This window comes from Oncorhynchus nerka, linkage group LG12, assembly GCF_034236695.1.
Source record: "Oncorhynchus nerka isolate Pitt River linkage group LG12, Oner_Uvic_2.0, whole genome shotgun sequence".
Classification (NCBI taxonomy): Eukaryota; Metazoa; Chordata; class Actinopteri; order Salmoniformes; family Salmonidae; genus Oncorhynchus; species Oncorhynchus nerka.
Genome location: NC_088407.1, coordinates 33,149,100 through 33,164,335, shown reverse-complemented (window position 1 = coordinate 33,164,335; position 15,236 = coordinate 33,149,100). Strand labels below are relative to the sequence as shown.

Below are 15,236 nucleotides of genomic sequence, written 5' to 3'. Positions count from 1 at the left end.
GATTTTAGGAAGATACATTAGCGGGATTAAGCCATAATTACGTCTTTGTGGCTGTGGTAATTAGGGACGACCCTGTCAAACAGTACAGACCAAAACTGCTTCTCCAATAGAAATCCCCGATCACACTTGTAGGCGATATCATGGCGACGTTGGCAAGCAAAGCCCATGCGTCAAAACACGTCATCGGGTCTAACGGTGGTCTGGCGCCGAACTGCCCATGTGCTGGCAGTCAAATCAAAGACACTTCTATATAAAGTTGTTTTGACGAAAGTTATAACGTGTCAGTTTGGCACTTTCACAAGGTTTTAGTAACATGGTCAACTACTTAAGACATTGTCTCGAATCTAGGTTGTGCCTTTAGATTTTGAGAAAATCAGCAATCATTTTTATTTTATTTTTATCATTTTACACTCCTTTCATTGACTTCTCAAACACCAAACCCTGGCCTGGTCCGTTTCAGAAGCGTTCCCGAAAGTCTTGCGATGTAGCGCCTATGGGTTAAGAAACTCTGTGACCCTGTACAGTCTTGGCCAAAAGTTTAGAGAATGACACAAATATTAATTTTGTATGATGGCAATTTGTATATAGTCCAGAATGTTATGAAGAGTGATTAAATTAATTGCAATGTCCCTCTTTGCAATGCAAATGACAATCCCCTAAAAAACATTTCCACTGCATTTCAGCCCTGCCACAAAAGGACCAGCTGACATCATGTCAGTGATTCTCTCGTTAACACAGGTGTAAGTGTTGACGAGGACAAGGCTGGAAATCACTCTGTCATGCTGATTGAGTTTGAATAACAGACGGGAAGCTTCAAAAGGGTGGTGCTTGGAATCATTGTTCTTCCTCTGTCAACCATGGTTACCTCCAAGGAAACACGTGCCGCCATCATTGCTTTGTACAAAAAGGGCTTCACAGGCAAGGATATTGCTGCCAGTAAGATTGCACCTAAATCAACCATTTATCGGATCATCAAGAACTTCAAGGAGAGCGGTTCAATTGTTGTGAAGAAGGCTTCATGGTGCCCAAGAAAGTCCAGCAAGCGCCAGGACCGTCTCCTAAAGTTGATTCAGCTGCGGGATCAGGGCACCACCAGTACGGAGCTTGTTTAGGAATGGCAGCAGGCAGGTGTGAGTGCATCTACACGCACAGTGAGGCGAAGACTTTTGGAGGATGGCCTGGTGTCAAGAAGGGCAGCTTCTCAGCCAAGGGTGTTGGCTCACTCACAATTTTGCCTAAGAACACAGCCATGAATAAAGAATGGTACCAACACATCCTCCGAGAGCAACTTCTCCCAACCATCCAGGAACAGCATGGTTGGGAGCACCTTGCCATAAGGCAAAAGTGATAACCAAGTGGCTCGGGGAATAAAACATCAATATTTTGGATCCATGGCCAGGAAACTCCCCAGACCTTAATCCCATTAAAAACTTGTGGTCAATCCTCAAGAGGCAGGTGGACAACCAAAAACCCACAAATTCTGATACACTGCAAGCATTGATTATGCAAGAATGGGCTGCCATCAGTCAGGATGTGGCCCAGAAGTTAATTGACAGCATGCCAGGGTGGATTGCAGAGGTCTTGAAAAAGAAGGGTCAACACTGCAAATATTGACTCTTTGCATCAACTTCATGTAATTGTCAATAAAAGCCTATGACACTTATGAAATACTTGTAATTATACTTCAGTATTCCATAGTAACATCTGACAAAAATATCTAAAGACACTGAAGCAGAAAACTGGAAATTAATATTTGTGTCATTCTCAAAACTTTTGGCCACGACTGTACTCCTCCCTCGTCCTCCTTCTTCTTCGGTGAGGTTCTACAGCGGACTATAGCCTATAATGTTACATTGTCGCCACCTACTGTGTGGGGTGAAGACTGAGAAAGGGAAATTGCTAAATGTTTTTTTTTTTATGTATTGAACCTTTATTTAACTAGGCAAGTTAGTTAAGAACAAATACTTATTTACAATGACTACACCGGCCAAACCCTAACCCAGACAACGCTGGGGCAATTGTGCGCCGTCCTATGAGGCTCCCAATCACGGCCGGTTGTGACACAGCCAGGGTCTGTAGTGAAGCCTCTAGCACTGAGATGCAGTGCCTTAGACCGCTGCACCATTCGGTAGCCCAAATAGGGGGAAGAGTGAAGAACACTCATTTTCACCTGCACAATAAACATGACAAAATATATTTTTTTATCAAATAAAATAAAAAACCTTTCATGGTGAAAACATGTTTTGTTTTTCAGTAGGCACATTGTGAAACTGTTTGGTAATGCCTATGTATGAATCAAATGGGTTCAGCATGGTCACTCCCACCTGTGCGCAATTGCAGTTTATTGCAGTTTTACACTTTAGCTGTGTGGGTTGCTATGGTTTCAGAGCATCGTTCTTGCAGATTTTCAGTACAGCACTGACTCTTTCTCAATTCCAAATGCATATTCTCTCTACTTCATGACTGCTTAAAAGCCCAGTGCAGTTAACATTCTGATTTGGAGTTTCATGTCATTTTTGCACACACAAAAAAAAACACTGTAGAAGTGAAAAATGTGATCTGTATGTCACAACACAAAGTAACTACCCACTGGGTACACCATATAATTTCAATGTGGAAATGTGGGTAATATTTGGTATCGTTTAGTACCTTGAGCGTGGCTGAGGTGCACCCGTGACCGGCTCGGAAACCAGATTGCACAGCGGAGAAGGTACGGTGGGATTCGAGATGGTCAGTGACCTGTTTGTTGACTTGGCTTTCGAAGACCTTAGATAGGCAGGGCAGGATGGATATAGGTCTGTAACAGTTTGGGTCCAGGGTGTCTCCCCCTTTGAAGAGGGGGATGACTGCGGCAGCTTTCCAATCCTTGGGGATCTCAGACGATATGAAAGAGAGGTTGAACAGGCTGGTAATAGGGGTTGCGACAATGGCGGCGGATAGTTTCAGAAATAGAGGGTCCAGATTGTCAAGCCCAGCTGATTTGTACGGGTCCAGGTTTTGCAGCTCTTTCAGAACATCTGCTATCTGGATTTGGGTAAAGGAGAACCTGGGAGAGGCTTGGACGAGTAGCTGCGGGGGGGGGGGGGGGGGGGGGGGGGGGGTGGAGCTGTTGGCCGAGGTTGGAGTAGCCAGGCGGAAGGCATGGCCAGCCGTTGAGAAATGCTTGTTGAAGTTTTCGATAATCATGGGTTTATCGGTGGTGACCGTGTTACCTAGCCTCAGTGCAGTGGGCAGCTGGGAGGAGGTGCTCTTGTTCTCCATGGACTTCACAGTGTCCCAGAACTTTTTGGAGTTGGAGCTACAGGATGCAAACTTCTGCCTGAAGAAGCTGGCCTTAGCTTTCCTGACTGACTGCGTGTATTGGTTCCTGACTTCCCTGAACAGTTGCATATCGCGGGGACTGTTCGATGCTATTTGCAGTCCGCCACAGGATGTTTTTGTGCTGGTCGAGGGCAGTCAGGTCTGGAGTGAACCAAGGGCTATATCTGTTCTTAGTTCTGTATTTTTTGAACGGAGCATGCTTATCTAAAATGGTGAGGAAGTTACTTTTAAAGAATGACCAGGCATCCTCAACTGACGGGATGAGGTCAATGTCCTTCCAGGATACCCGGGCCAGGTCGATTAGAAAGGCCTGCTCACAGAAGTGTTTTAGGGAGCGTTTGACAGTGATGAGGGGTGGTCGTTTGACTGCGGCTCCGTAGCGGATACAGGCAATGAGGCAGTGATCGCTGAGATCCTGGTTGAAGACAGCGGAGGTGTATTTGGAGGGCCAGTTGGTCAGGATGACATCTATGAGGGTGCCCTTGTTTACAGATTTAGGGTTGTACTTGGTTGGTTCCTTGATGATTTGTGTGAGATTGAGGGCATCTAGCTTAGATTGTAGGACTGCCGGGGTGTTAAGCATATCCCAGTTTAGGTCACCTAACAGAACAAACTCTGAAGCTAGATGGGGGGCGATCAATTCACAAATGGTGTCCAGGGCACAGCTGGGAGCTGAGGGGGGTCCGTAGCAGGCGGCAACAGTGAGAGACTTATTTCTGGAGAGAGTCCATTTTAAAATTAGTAGTTCGAACTGTTTGGCTATGGACCTGGAAAGTATGACATTACTTTGCAGGCTATCCCTGCAGTAGACTGCAACTCCTCCCCCTTTGGCGGTTCTATCTTGACGGAAAATGTTATAGTTGGGTATGGAAATCTCAGAATTTTTGGTGGCCTTCCTGAGCCAGGATTCAGACACGGCAAGGACATCAGGGTTTGCAGAGTGTGCTAAAGCAGTGAGTAAAACAAACTTAGGGAGGAGGCTTCTGATGTTGACATGCATGAAACCAAGGCTTTTTCGATCACAGAAGTCAACAAATGAGGGTGCCTGGGGACATGCAGGGCCTGGGTTTACCTCCACATCACCCGCGGAACAGAGGAGGAGTAGTATGAGGGTGCGGCTAAAGGCTATCAAAACTGGTCGCCTAGAGCGTTGGGGACAGAGAGTAAAAGGAGCCGATTTCTGGGCATGGTAGAATATATTCAGGGCATAATGCGCAGACTGGTATGGTGGGGTGCGGGTACAGCGGAGGTAAGCCCAGGCACTGGGTGATGATGAGAGAGGTTGTATCTCTGGACATGCTGGTTGTAATGGGTGAGGTCACCGCATGTGGGGGAGGTGGGACAAAGGAGGTATCAGGGGTATGAAGAGTGGAACTAGGGGCTCCATTGTAAACTAAAACAATGATAACTAACCTGAACAACAGTATACAAGGCATATTGACATTTGAGAGAGACATACAGCGAGGCATACAGTAATCACAGGTGTTGAATTGGGAGAGCTAGCTAAACAGTAGGTGAGACAACAACAGCTAATCAGCTAGCACAACAACAGCAGGTAAAATGGTGTTGACTAGGCAGGGAGGGTCGGATTAACTACACACAGAGCCTGAGTGCGGCTGGGGCCGACAGATAAAACATAAACAAGCAGAATGGAGTACCGTGATTAATGGACAGTCCAGCATGCATCAGCTATGTAGCCAAGTGATCAGTGTCCAGGGGGCAGCGGTGGATGGGACTGGCGAGTATTATCCTGTTAAAAAAAAAACTGGCTGGCTGTGCAGAAGGTAAAGCCGCTAGCAGTGGCTAACAATGACTAAATAGCTTGTAGCTAGTTAGCTGGTTAGCTTCTGGAGGTTCTTGAATGTGTTCTAAAAATAATAGCGATTCCGTATCACATTGGGTGAGGCAGGTTATCGGAAGGTATAATCGAATTAAAAATCGAAAAGAGATTGAAAGTAAATATGGGTCCAGTGAGTGGTTGGGCTGGCTGGGGACGCGGCGATTCAGACAGTTAGCAGGCCTGTGCTAACAAGCTAACAGTTACTAGGCCGGGGCTGAGCACGGTAGCAGTTAGCAAACCGGGGCTAAACAAGCTAGCAGTTAGCAGGCCGAATTAGCAAGCAAGCAGATAGCAAGGGCTAGAAAGTTAGTCTTTGGGGGACGTCGCGATGGGGTGAGTCTGTTTATGCCTCTTCATGCGGTGACATCGATAGACCGGTCGTGGGTCCGGATATTGTAGCCCAGGAGTATGCTTCGGTGGTAGCACAAGAGCTCTGGCTGGGCTAGCTTCAAGCTAACTGGATGGAAACGCTAGCCAGGAGTAATCATCCGGGGTTGCGGTTAGCTAGTTAGCTAGTTGTGAAGATCCAGCTGAAAATGTTCCGTTTGCGGTGGGAATCCGGGGATAAAAAAATAATAATAATAATAGGTCTGTTATGCTCTGGTTAGAGTCGCGTTGTTCGAACTGGCGAGAGCTTTCCGAGCTAAAGGTTAGCTGATGACCGCTAGCAATGGTTTGCTGGTAGTTAGCTGGCTAGCTTCAGTTGAGGGGTTCCGGATCCGAAGTAAATATAAGTACTTTAGAAGAAAAAAAAAGCAGATACGCGCTACATTGGGTGAGGCGGGTTGCAGGAGAGTATTTCGAAGTTGAGGTTTAGCAAAATGTTTTAAAAGATATGCGAAGAAAAATATGTAAAAAAAACGATATATACAAGGGACACGACACGACAAGACGTCCGACTGCTACGCCATCTTGGATTTGTACTTCTATGTAGATCGTCCATAAAAATGCTGCAGTTTCCAATAGTCATTTACAACATTAACAATGTCTATGGTGTATTTCTGATCAATTTGATGTTATTTTAATGGTCAATTTTTTAAATTGTCTTTCAAAAACAAGGACATTTCTAGGTGACCCAAAACCTTTGAACGGCACTGTATCAATGGGGGATTGGAAATGATGCAGACAATTACATTGATGGAAGCCACAATATCTCTGCAATATTAAAGCTGATCTACCCCCAATTTTTTTTTTTTTTTTGATGCCCCCCCCCATTTCTAAAACCGAAGTTGTGCCCTTGTAATGTGTTATCACTGTTCTTCGTCTGATAGCACAACTAAATTACCTGAGGTTTCATTAAAAGTACATGGTGCAAGTGATCAATGCTGTTTGAGATTTTGCACAGATTATTATGTGACCTTTCCATGGTATCTTTGAACATGCACACTTTCTATGATTACATAATAAGACATTTATAGTTATAGTAACCAATGGTGTAAAGTACTTAAGTAAAAATACATTTAAGTACTAATTCAGTTTTTACTATTTATATTTTCGACAACTTTTACTTTTACTCCACTACATCCCTAATGAAACAATGTACTTTTTACTCCTTACATTTTCCCTGACACCCAAAACTACTCGTTACATTTTGAATGCTTAGCAGGGCAGGACAATTGTCTAATTCACTCACTCATTAAGAGAACATCCCTGGTCTTCCTACTGCCTCTGATCTGGCAGACTCACTAAACACAAATGCTTAGTTTGTAAATTGTGTCTGAGTGGTGAACTGTTGAACCCTGGCTATCCGTAAATTATAGTAACCTCAAAGTGACCATGGATGTGTTTATCATTTTGAGGTTGAATAAATCAGACTAGTCCAGATTAGTTTGCAATATAGCCTTAACTTTCTAGGCTATTTACTGTATCAGAAAAGTAATGGATGGTATTTGGTTGACAACTCAACCAGATATCAACATTTAAAGAATATAACTAAATCAAATCAGATTTTATTTAAAGTTTGATTTGATTTTGTTCTATTCTTTAACTTAGAGGTTTGGTTGAGACGGAGGTATGAAGCCAACATATCAATTATTCATTAGTAGACACATCTCCATCTCAACCAAAAATCTAAGTTAAAGAATAGAACTAAATACAATAAAATCAAACTACACTTTAAATAAAGTTTTATTAGATTTAGTCCTATTCTATATTGCACAATAATGAGACTGAAGCGCCAACAGGATCATCTACCACAAGCTCAATGTATCTTTATTGACAGAAAATTCAGAAAGCAATGGCCCATCTCATCTGCTCATTTTACACCCCATAACCTGGTCAAAAGCAAACAAAGACTGTCAAACCCATAGAGATCTTATTAAATTACTAGAGGGGCTATGTTATAAACCCTCAAAGTTCCAGAATGGGGCAAAATGGCAGTGATCTTGGTCAGGAATAAATCCAAAACCAGTCTAATTGGAATGAATGGCAGTAGAGTCAAAGGTGATGCATTTCCTGCTTTTGCTTAAGTAGGAACATAAAAGTAAGGCATGTGATGTGTCAGAAATTGCGTAATAAAATTATCGTCAACCTACAATATTGTCCTATAATATAGTCATACAATAACAGTACTTGTTGCATTTACAACTTGTCTAACAGTCCTATCATCAACTGACTGCAGCCAGTGTATGACTGTGGATTGACTGTATTGTTTGAATGGAATGTTGCCATATTGGCAGTTAATAAGAGCACTTCATGGAATCATTCCTCTAAAACTGGCTGGCTTGCTAGCTAACACACATACTGTGCAGATAAATTCATCACATTCATTATTATACATATTATCACAGCACTGGTAAACCATGGTTGACCAACTCCCTCACCAACATGGCTGACCTATGGACCATCATAAGATTATTTTACATTCTAGTATTCTAATTCCTAATTCTATGGTCAAACCTCTCTTAGCCATGGTTAAAATTAGGACTGTGTGTACAGGAATACTGATTGGGCCAGTTAAAATGCAGATGGGGGAGGGGGGATTTGTAATTAGGTTTATGCGACCAGGGAAGGGCGATTGATGGAGATAAATGACATCTATACAGTCATCACAGATCTGATCTGTCAGGATAGCCTTGGTTCAGACTTCTGAGGGGCAACTATGGGAGGAAACGGAGAGGTCCTTGTACAGCGCCCGGTCTAGATCCACATCCTGTCCCTGGACCTGGATCTTCTCCAGACAGCCCTTCAGGTACTGGATGCTACTGTAGGACACTCCATCACCTGAGAGCGGGAGGAACCACAGAAAGGGAGACGGGGGGGTGGAGAGAGGGGAAAAATAAACAACATTTCAAGATTCTACAGCATCCATATGTGTGTAGACGCCTGGTAGCTGTTAGCTGTAACTTAGGACAAATCTGGTACCTGTCAGAGGAGGCTGGTGGGAGGAGCGATAGGAGGATGGGCTCATTGTAATGGCTGGAATGGAATCAATGGAACGGAGTCAAACATGTGGTTTCCATGTGTTTGATGTCTTTGATACCATTCCATTTATTCCATTCCAGCCATTACAATGAACCTGTCCTCCTGTAGATCCTTCCACCAGCCTCCTCTGGTACACGTGTCTCCTCAAAACACTTCAAGTATCTCCTCACAAATTCACCTGGAAGCCCCCCAAATGCAAGGATCATCCCCTCTTTCCAGCTTCTAGGAAAGTCAGGTATACTGTCGATCTCAAATGTTAGGTGCGTGTCATCGATGTCCATGTTCACTTGATTCTTCACCAGGGTTAGGGACAGTCTGCTGAAACTCTGTTCGGTGATGGTGTCACGCTTGAGGATGGTCAGTATGACTTTCTGCCGCACAAAAGTTGGAAAGCATGGATATACATCTGTATCAAATTTCTATTGCACTGGTCAAAGAACCATGATTACGAACTGTGATCGTGACAGTTTACATGCTGAAATCCAACATTCATATTGTCATGAAATTAGAATGGTGGGATTGGTACCTTTGGGTTATTGTTGATTTTCACTGTTACTGTGGGTAATTCCTGCCCAGGGGTGTTCAAGCTCAGAACTGTTCCTTCCATTTTAGTGGAGTCTCCATGGATGTCAATAGTAATCCCACCCTCCTCTGTCTGGTGGCCAGGGAGGTCTACAGGGGAGGGGGACAGATATGAATAAATCAATCCCAATATTTCAATATACAGATGTAGGATCTTAATTTGAGCCAGTTTGCTACAGCAGGAAAATAATCCTGCAGCAACAGGAAATATGAATTATTATGTGGATTATAATTAATAGACATGTTGTAGGGGTTCATATATTTTTTGCAAGGGAAAATCAAGTGAAATTTCAAAGCGGAAATTACAAACTTCAGAGGCCTTTTACAACCTCAAATAGACTAGAAGGTTAACATTTCCTGCAACAGGGTGATCAAATTAAGATCCTACATCTGTATATACCTATCTCAACCCAACTACCTACCTCATCCCCATATTGTTTTTATTTACTTTTTTGCACACCAGTATTTCTACTTGCACATCATCATCTGCTCATCTATCACTCCAGTGTTAATTTGCTAAATTGCAATTACTTCGCTACTATGGCCTATTTATTGCCTTTCCTCCTTACGCCATTTGCACACACTTAATATAGACTTTTTCTATTGCGCAATTGACTGTACGTTTGTTCATTCCATGTGTAACTCTGTTGCTGTTTGTCTCACTGCTTTGCTTTATCTTGGCCAGGTCGCAGTTGTAAATGAGAACTTTTTCTCAACTGGCCTACCTGGTTAAATAAAGATAAAATAAAAATACGGACATATAAAGGTAAATTGGGTAGACCTGGTACTGTTCAGGCTATGTGTGGCTTCACAACCTGTTCACTACACCATCAGACCTTCTTTGGAAGGTAGTGCCTGTCTTTACAGAAGATAGAATAGGAATCAGCTGCTTCGCTTCAGTTAAAACTACAAAAGGATGCTGATTGGATCCAAGGCGAGTAGCGTTTTGTTGTTGGCTAATGATTTTGTTTGCTAATTTGTTCTTAGACAGTCACCAGTCTTTATTGTGTGTGCCCCACATTCGTTTCAATATATATGGACCTGTGGTGTTGAATGCAGCCAGTCCTGCGCCGGGGAAATAGCTCCCTGGCTGGATGTTCTGGTAGCAGGGCCAGGGCTCCCCAATCAACTCTGTCTCCCAGGGGGTGCTCAGGTTTAGCCAGTTCCCCTTCTGGATACATCCATCCATCTCTGGCTGGAACTGGAGACCACCCAGACACACAAGTACAGTATTAGGACCGTTTATACACACACACACTTACCCCACCCCACACACACACACACACGCATGCTCTCACACACACACCAATTTGTAAACGAGACCAGTCCATTTCCAAGTTCAGCTAATCAATCCCCGTCGACAACAAACGACAGACAGATAGCTCCAGCATACCGGGAGGAACAGCTTGTCCAGGCTGACCAGGATCCCCCCGAGGGCGAGGCGGATCTGGCCTGTCAGAACCTCCATGGTCTCTTTGGACTTCAGTCCCACCACCAACGCCTTCTGGCCGTCCACCTCCAGCACCACAAAATCCCCCTGGCTACTGATCTCCACCTACGGTACGCATAAAGAACCAGAAACAGCACCCTACATGTGTATCACAGAATAGAAATGTACCATGTCAGCCGTGAATAAAGCCTCAAATACATTTGATACACTAGTGTGTCACGAATTGAAAGTGCTTTCTTTCACATTGCTATAGTCCTTCATCACAGCTCATTGCTCCTCACAACAGCCTCTATAAATGAATTCATAATGCATTACACACAGGTCTATTAGAAGTGACTGGGTCACACCTGATTTGACACCTAGACTTGCGTGTCAGGCTTCTATAGGTTACCCAAAATGCAGAGTGAATGTCACCTGGCTTACCAGATGCCACTTGCCGTCGTTGAGTTTGGGTCCCCCTTGCACACTGACGAGGATGTCTGCTTTCCCAATCTGCATCTCTGGGAGGCCGTTCCTGAGGATCAGGACAAACCAGTCCTCTCCCTCCCTGGTGTCCCCATAGAACACCACCCCCTCGGGGTCAAACGTCCGGAACTGGAACATGGACTTGATGCTGTAGACCAAAGACATGGGAAAGAAGTCTATCACTAGTCATTCATGTGTCTTCCTAGTTGCTACTTTGACTGACCGTTGCTTAGAGTGACTGTTTTGGTCGTTTCTCCTTGCCAAAATGAATGGTTAGCCAAATAGATGGTTAGTAAAATGGATGGTTTGTATGATAGAGCACAGAGATGTTGGAAGTATAATTTAAGGAAAGTTGGGCTCTCTTTGAGTAAGTAAAACATTCAGATTTTATGAAACTATGTTATGTATGCATGTAACCCATGCTTACACCTATCCAATCGTCTTTCAACTTTAAGAAAGGAAGGAAGGGTGCGTGTTAAAAGTATTGGAATATGGCCTAGTGCTGTTTTTTCCCCTCTCATGGTCATGTAAAGCAGACTGACCTTTTGACCTCTGTCAGGTTTTCTCTGGTCTGCATCAGGGGCCACCAGGTGCCTCGTTGTTGTTGGCCTAGGTTGATAGGGCCACTGCCCAATATCTCCTTCTGTGTGTCAAAACATGACACATGTTACAGTATGTACAATACAACACATGTTACAGTATGTACAGTACAACACCAATGTTACAGTATGTACAGTACAACACATGTTACAGTATGCTCAATGTACTGCTCATTCATTCACACACACACACCCCTAAGTTTCAATGTTGTCTTCTTACAGGCAGGGAATATGCACAGCACACCACCACTCTTATGCTTGTGCATCTATTGAACATGATGCCAAATGTACGGAGAAATAGACATTTGAACATATGGTATTTTCCTTTGTACAATGAGTCATAAATATGTTAGTAAAGTGATACAGCAAAGTGTGGGTGAGCTCAAATCAGTGGAATAGATTTAGGGTGACCTGACATATTGTTTTTTCCGCCCACAGACTACTGGGCAAAGTCCCCTCTCTTTCACTGCGCAATTCAAGTTCTCTGTGTTACTGTCAAGGTACTCTTGGTCAGATGTTTACATAGTCTGTCCTTGAGAGATTAAGGCAATACTACGACCAGTATTGTATATTTTCCCTTGGGCCAATCCAATGACCATTTAATTATTGTATGTAACCTTTATTTAACTAGGCAAGTCAGTTAAAAACAAATTCTTATTTACAATGACGGCCTACCGGGGAACAACTGCCTTGTTCAGGGGCAGAACGACAGATTTGTACTTCGTCAGCTCGGGGATTTGATCTAGCAACATTTCGGTTACTGGCCCAACACTAACCACTAGGCGACCCGTCGACCCCTAAATGAACCACGAAAATCCATTTTAATGAGAAAAACTACCTTGGTTACATATTAAACATGTACAATGTCAGTGGTGAGAGAATTCTGACGTACCTTGGGGTGTCCGTTCCATTGTCCCTCAGCTCCCCATCCCAGCAAGGTGAGGCATAAACCCAGCAGCAGTCCACCTGACAGGGTCTTTAACGAGCCCATTCTTCAGACCCCTGACCCTCAGTAGGCTTACCAGTGTCCAGAACCTCACAGCGGTTTGTCCACTCACTCTGAACTAGCCCTGAGGTACTAGTGGAGGGGCTAATGGTCTACTTCGACACTCTGACGCCTGTTTTGGAGCGAGCCAGAGCTACGTGGGCCCGCCAGAGACCAGAGGGCAAACATGTCGACATCGTCTGTGACTATTGATTTCCTGGAAAGTTGTTGCTCGTTTGTGTCAAACTGTTTGGGAGAAATAAGAGGCGAGGCAAAGTGCAATGCAGAAAAGGAGAAATAGAGGCGAGGAGGCAAAAGAAAGCGAGAGGAATAAAAGTGAGGGGAAGAGGGCAATAGTAACAGCAACAGAGCAAGACAACAGAGTGCAGGACAAAATATTGCTGTGCTCATATGCTACCCAAGACCAACTTGTCAATATGTAGACTAAAGTGATTAACAGTGACTATAAAGAGAATACAGTACAAGAGATCCAGGCATGATTTGTATCAACTGATAATGAGATCGCCACTGATGAGTCCCCTCTGGCCGATGTGCTCCACAACTATCTCTCTAGCGATGGGGAAACAGACAGCAGTGTATGCTCGGTGAGTGACCTTAGTCGACCGATGGTTGTTTACCAGCCCAACTGAGACTTTGACTATTTGCTGGGAGAGCAGTGACTAAGTGTGTATGCCTTAGCTTTGGCGTGTTGGAATGGCAGCATTCCTGTATGGCCATCTGAGGCTGCACTGTGCTTTTAGGAACGGTACAGAGTGCCCCTCCCTTTACACCCTGCAACAATAGGAAAGCTATCACTGGACAAAGGTGTCAAAATATTTGATCTTATTGGTCTTATGTCACACTATGTCCTGACATCTTGCTCTGACATCACCACCCAAGTTTTCACCAAATCTGAGAGGATTTCTTTAATACTCAAAAAAATACATTGTTATTAACTGTACATTTATGTGATACCTGCTGTTTCAACTCTCTCTCTGTCCCGGACCTGCCGTTTCAACTCTCTCTCTGTCCCGGACCTGCCGTTTCAACTCTCTCTCTGTCCCGGACCTGCCGTTTCAACTCTCTCTCTGTCCCGGACCTGCCGTTTCAACTCTCTCTCTGTCCCGGACCTGCCGTTTCAACTCTCTCTCTGTCCCGGACCTGCCGTTTCAACTCTCTCTCTGTCCCGGACCTGCCGTTTCAACTCTCTCTCTGTCGCGGACCTGCCGTTTCAACTATCTCTGTCCCGGAAAACTCTATAGAAAGTACCTGCCGTTTCAACTCTCTCTCTCTCTCCCGGACCTGCTGTTTCAACTCTCTCTCTTTCTCCCAGACCTGCTGTTTCAACTCTCTCTCTCTCTCTCTCTCAGACCTGCTGTTTCAACTCTCTCTCTCCCAGACCTGCTGTTTCAACTCTCTCTCTCCCGGACCTGCTGTATCACCCTCTGAATGCTCGGCTATGAAAAGCCAACTGACATTTACTGAGGTGTTGAACTGTTGACTCTTTCAACTCTCTCTGTCCCGGACCTGCCGTTTCAACTCTCTCTCTGTCCCGGACCTGCTGTTTCAACTCTCTCTCTCCCGGACCTGCTGTTTCAACACTCTCTCTCCCAGACCTGCTGTTTCAACTCTCTCTCTCTCTCTCTCTCTCAGACCTGCTGTTTCAACTCTCTCTCTCTCCCAGACCTGCTGTTTCAACTCTCTCTCTCCCGGACCTGCTGTATCACCCTCTGAATGCTCGGCTATGAAAAGCCAACTGACATTCACTGAGGTGTTGAACTGTTGACTCTGCTGGTCATCTATGAATGTTTGAATGTTTTGAAGAACAATCTGGCCTTATAATCTCCACCCGGCCAAAAGAAGACTAGGCACCCTAGGTTTCTTCCTAGGTCCCTGCCTTTCTATGGAGTTTTGGGGGTTTTATACTGAGTTTCTGTATAGCACTTTGTGACAACTGCTGATGTAAAAAGGGCTTTATAAAATACATTTGATTGATTGAAGTTTCTTTAGTGATTAGCGGTTGAGACCACTTCCAGATCAGCACTGTTTTACTCCTGAAGTGCAAATCAAATGCTCTGATTAACATTTTGCGCCAGTCAGCTTGTGTCCTTTAACCAGACAGACAACCTGGATTCCATAGTTTACTGGAGAAGAGTCCAATGGTTTTACACTACAGGGATATCATTTGTAGCAGTTCCTTCTTGTGCCACCGAGTGTCACTCGTCAGAGAGGATTCAAACAAGAAAATGTTATTGGAAATTCACTTCTGACCTCAAGCAAAACCACCTCCTAGAAACCCTTTCCTTTTGCAGATTTAACACAATATCTCCCTCTAGTAGAAAACTATGCATAATTATGATGAGCTTGTAGGGCATGGCTGTCCACCTCGCTTCCTGGAGATCTACTGTCCTGTCGGTTCAGTCTAACCCTCTTCCTGGAGATCTGTCTTGTAGGTTCAGTCTAACCCTCCTCCTGGAGATCTACTGTCTTGTAGGTTCAGTCCAACCCTCCTCCTGGAGATCTACTGTCTTGTAGGTTCAGTCCAACCCTCCTCCTGGAGATCTACTGTCT

At 44.3% G+C, this 15,236-nt stretch overlaps 1 protein-coding gene across 1 annotated transcript; it reads right to left on the bottom strand.

Annotated features, from left to right (window-relative positions):
• Positions 1-7,346: 7,346 nt before the first annotated feature.
• Positions 7,347-12,820, bottom strand: shbg (sex hormone-binding globulin). Its single transcript, XM_029674682.2, has 8 exons — positions 12,573-12,820; positions 11,624-11,724; positions 11,040-11,229; positions 10,560-10,721; positions 10,208-10,367; positions 9,111-9,256; positions 8,763-8,955; positions 7,347-8,383 (listed from the first exon to the last, which is right to left on the bottom strand). Exons 1-8 carry the CDS (start codon positions 12,669-12,671, stop codon positions 8,241-8,243), a joined length of 1,194 nt encoding a protein of 397 aa, XP_029530542.1. The 5' UTR covers positions 12,672-12,820; the 3' UTR covers positions 7,347-8,240.
• Positions 12,821-15,236: the final 2,416 nt, after the last annotated feature.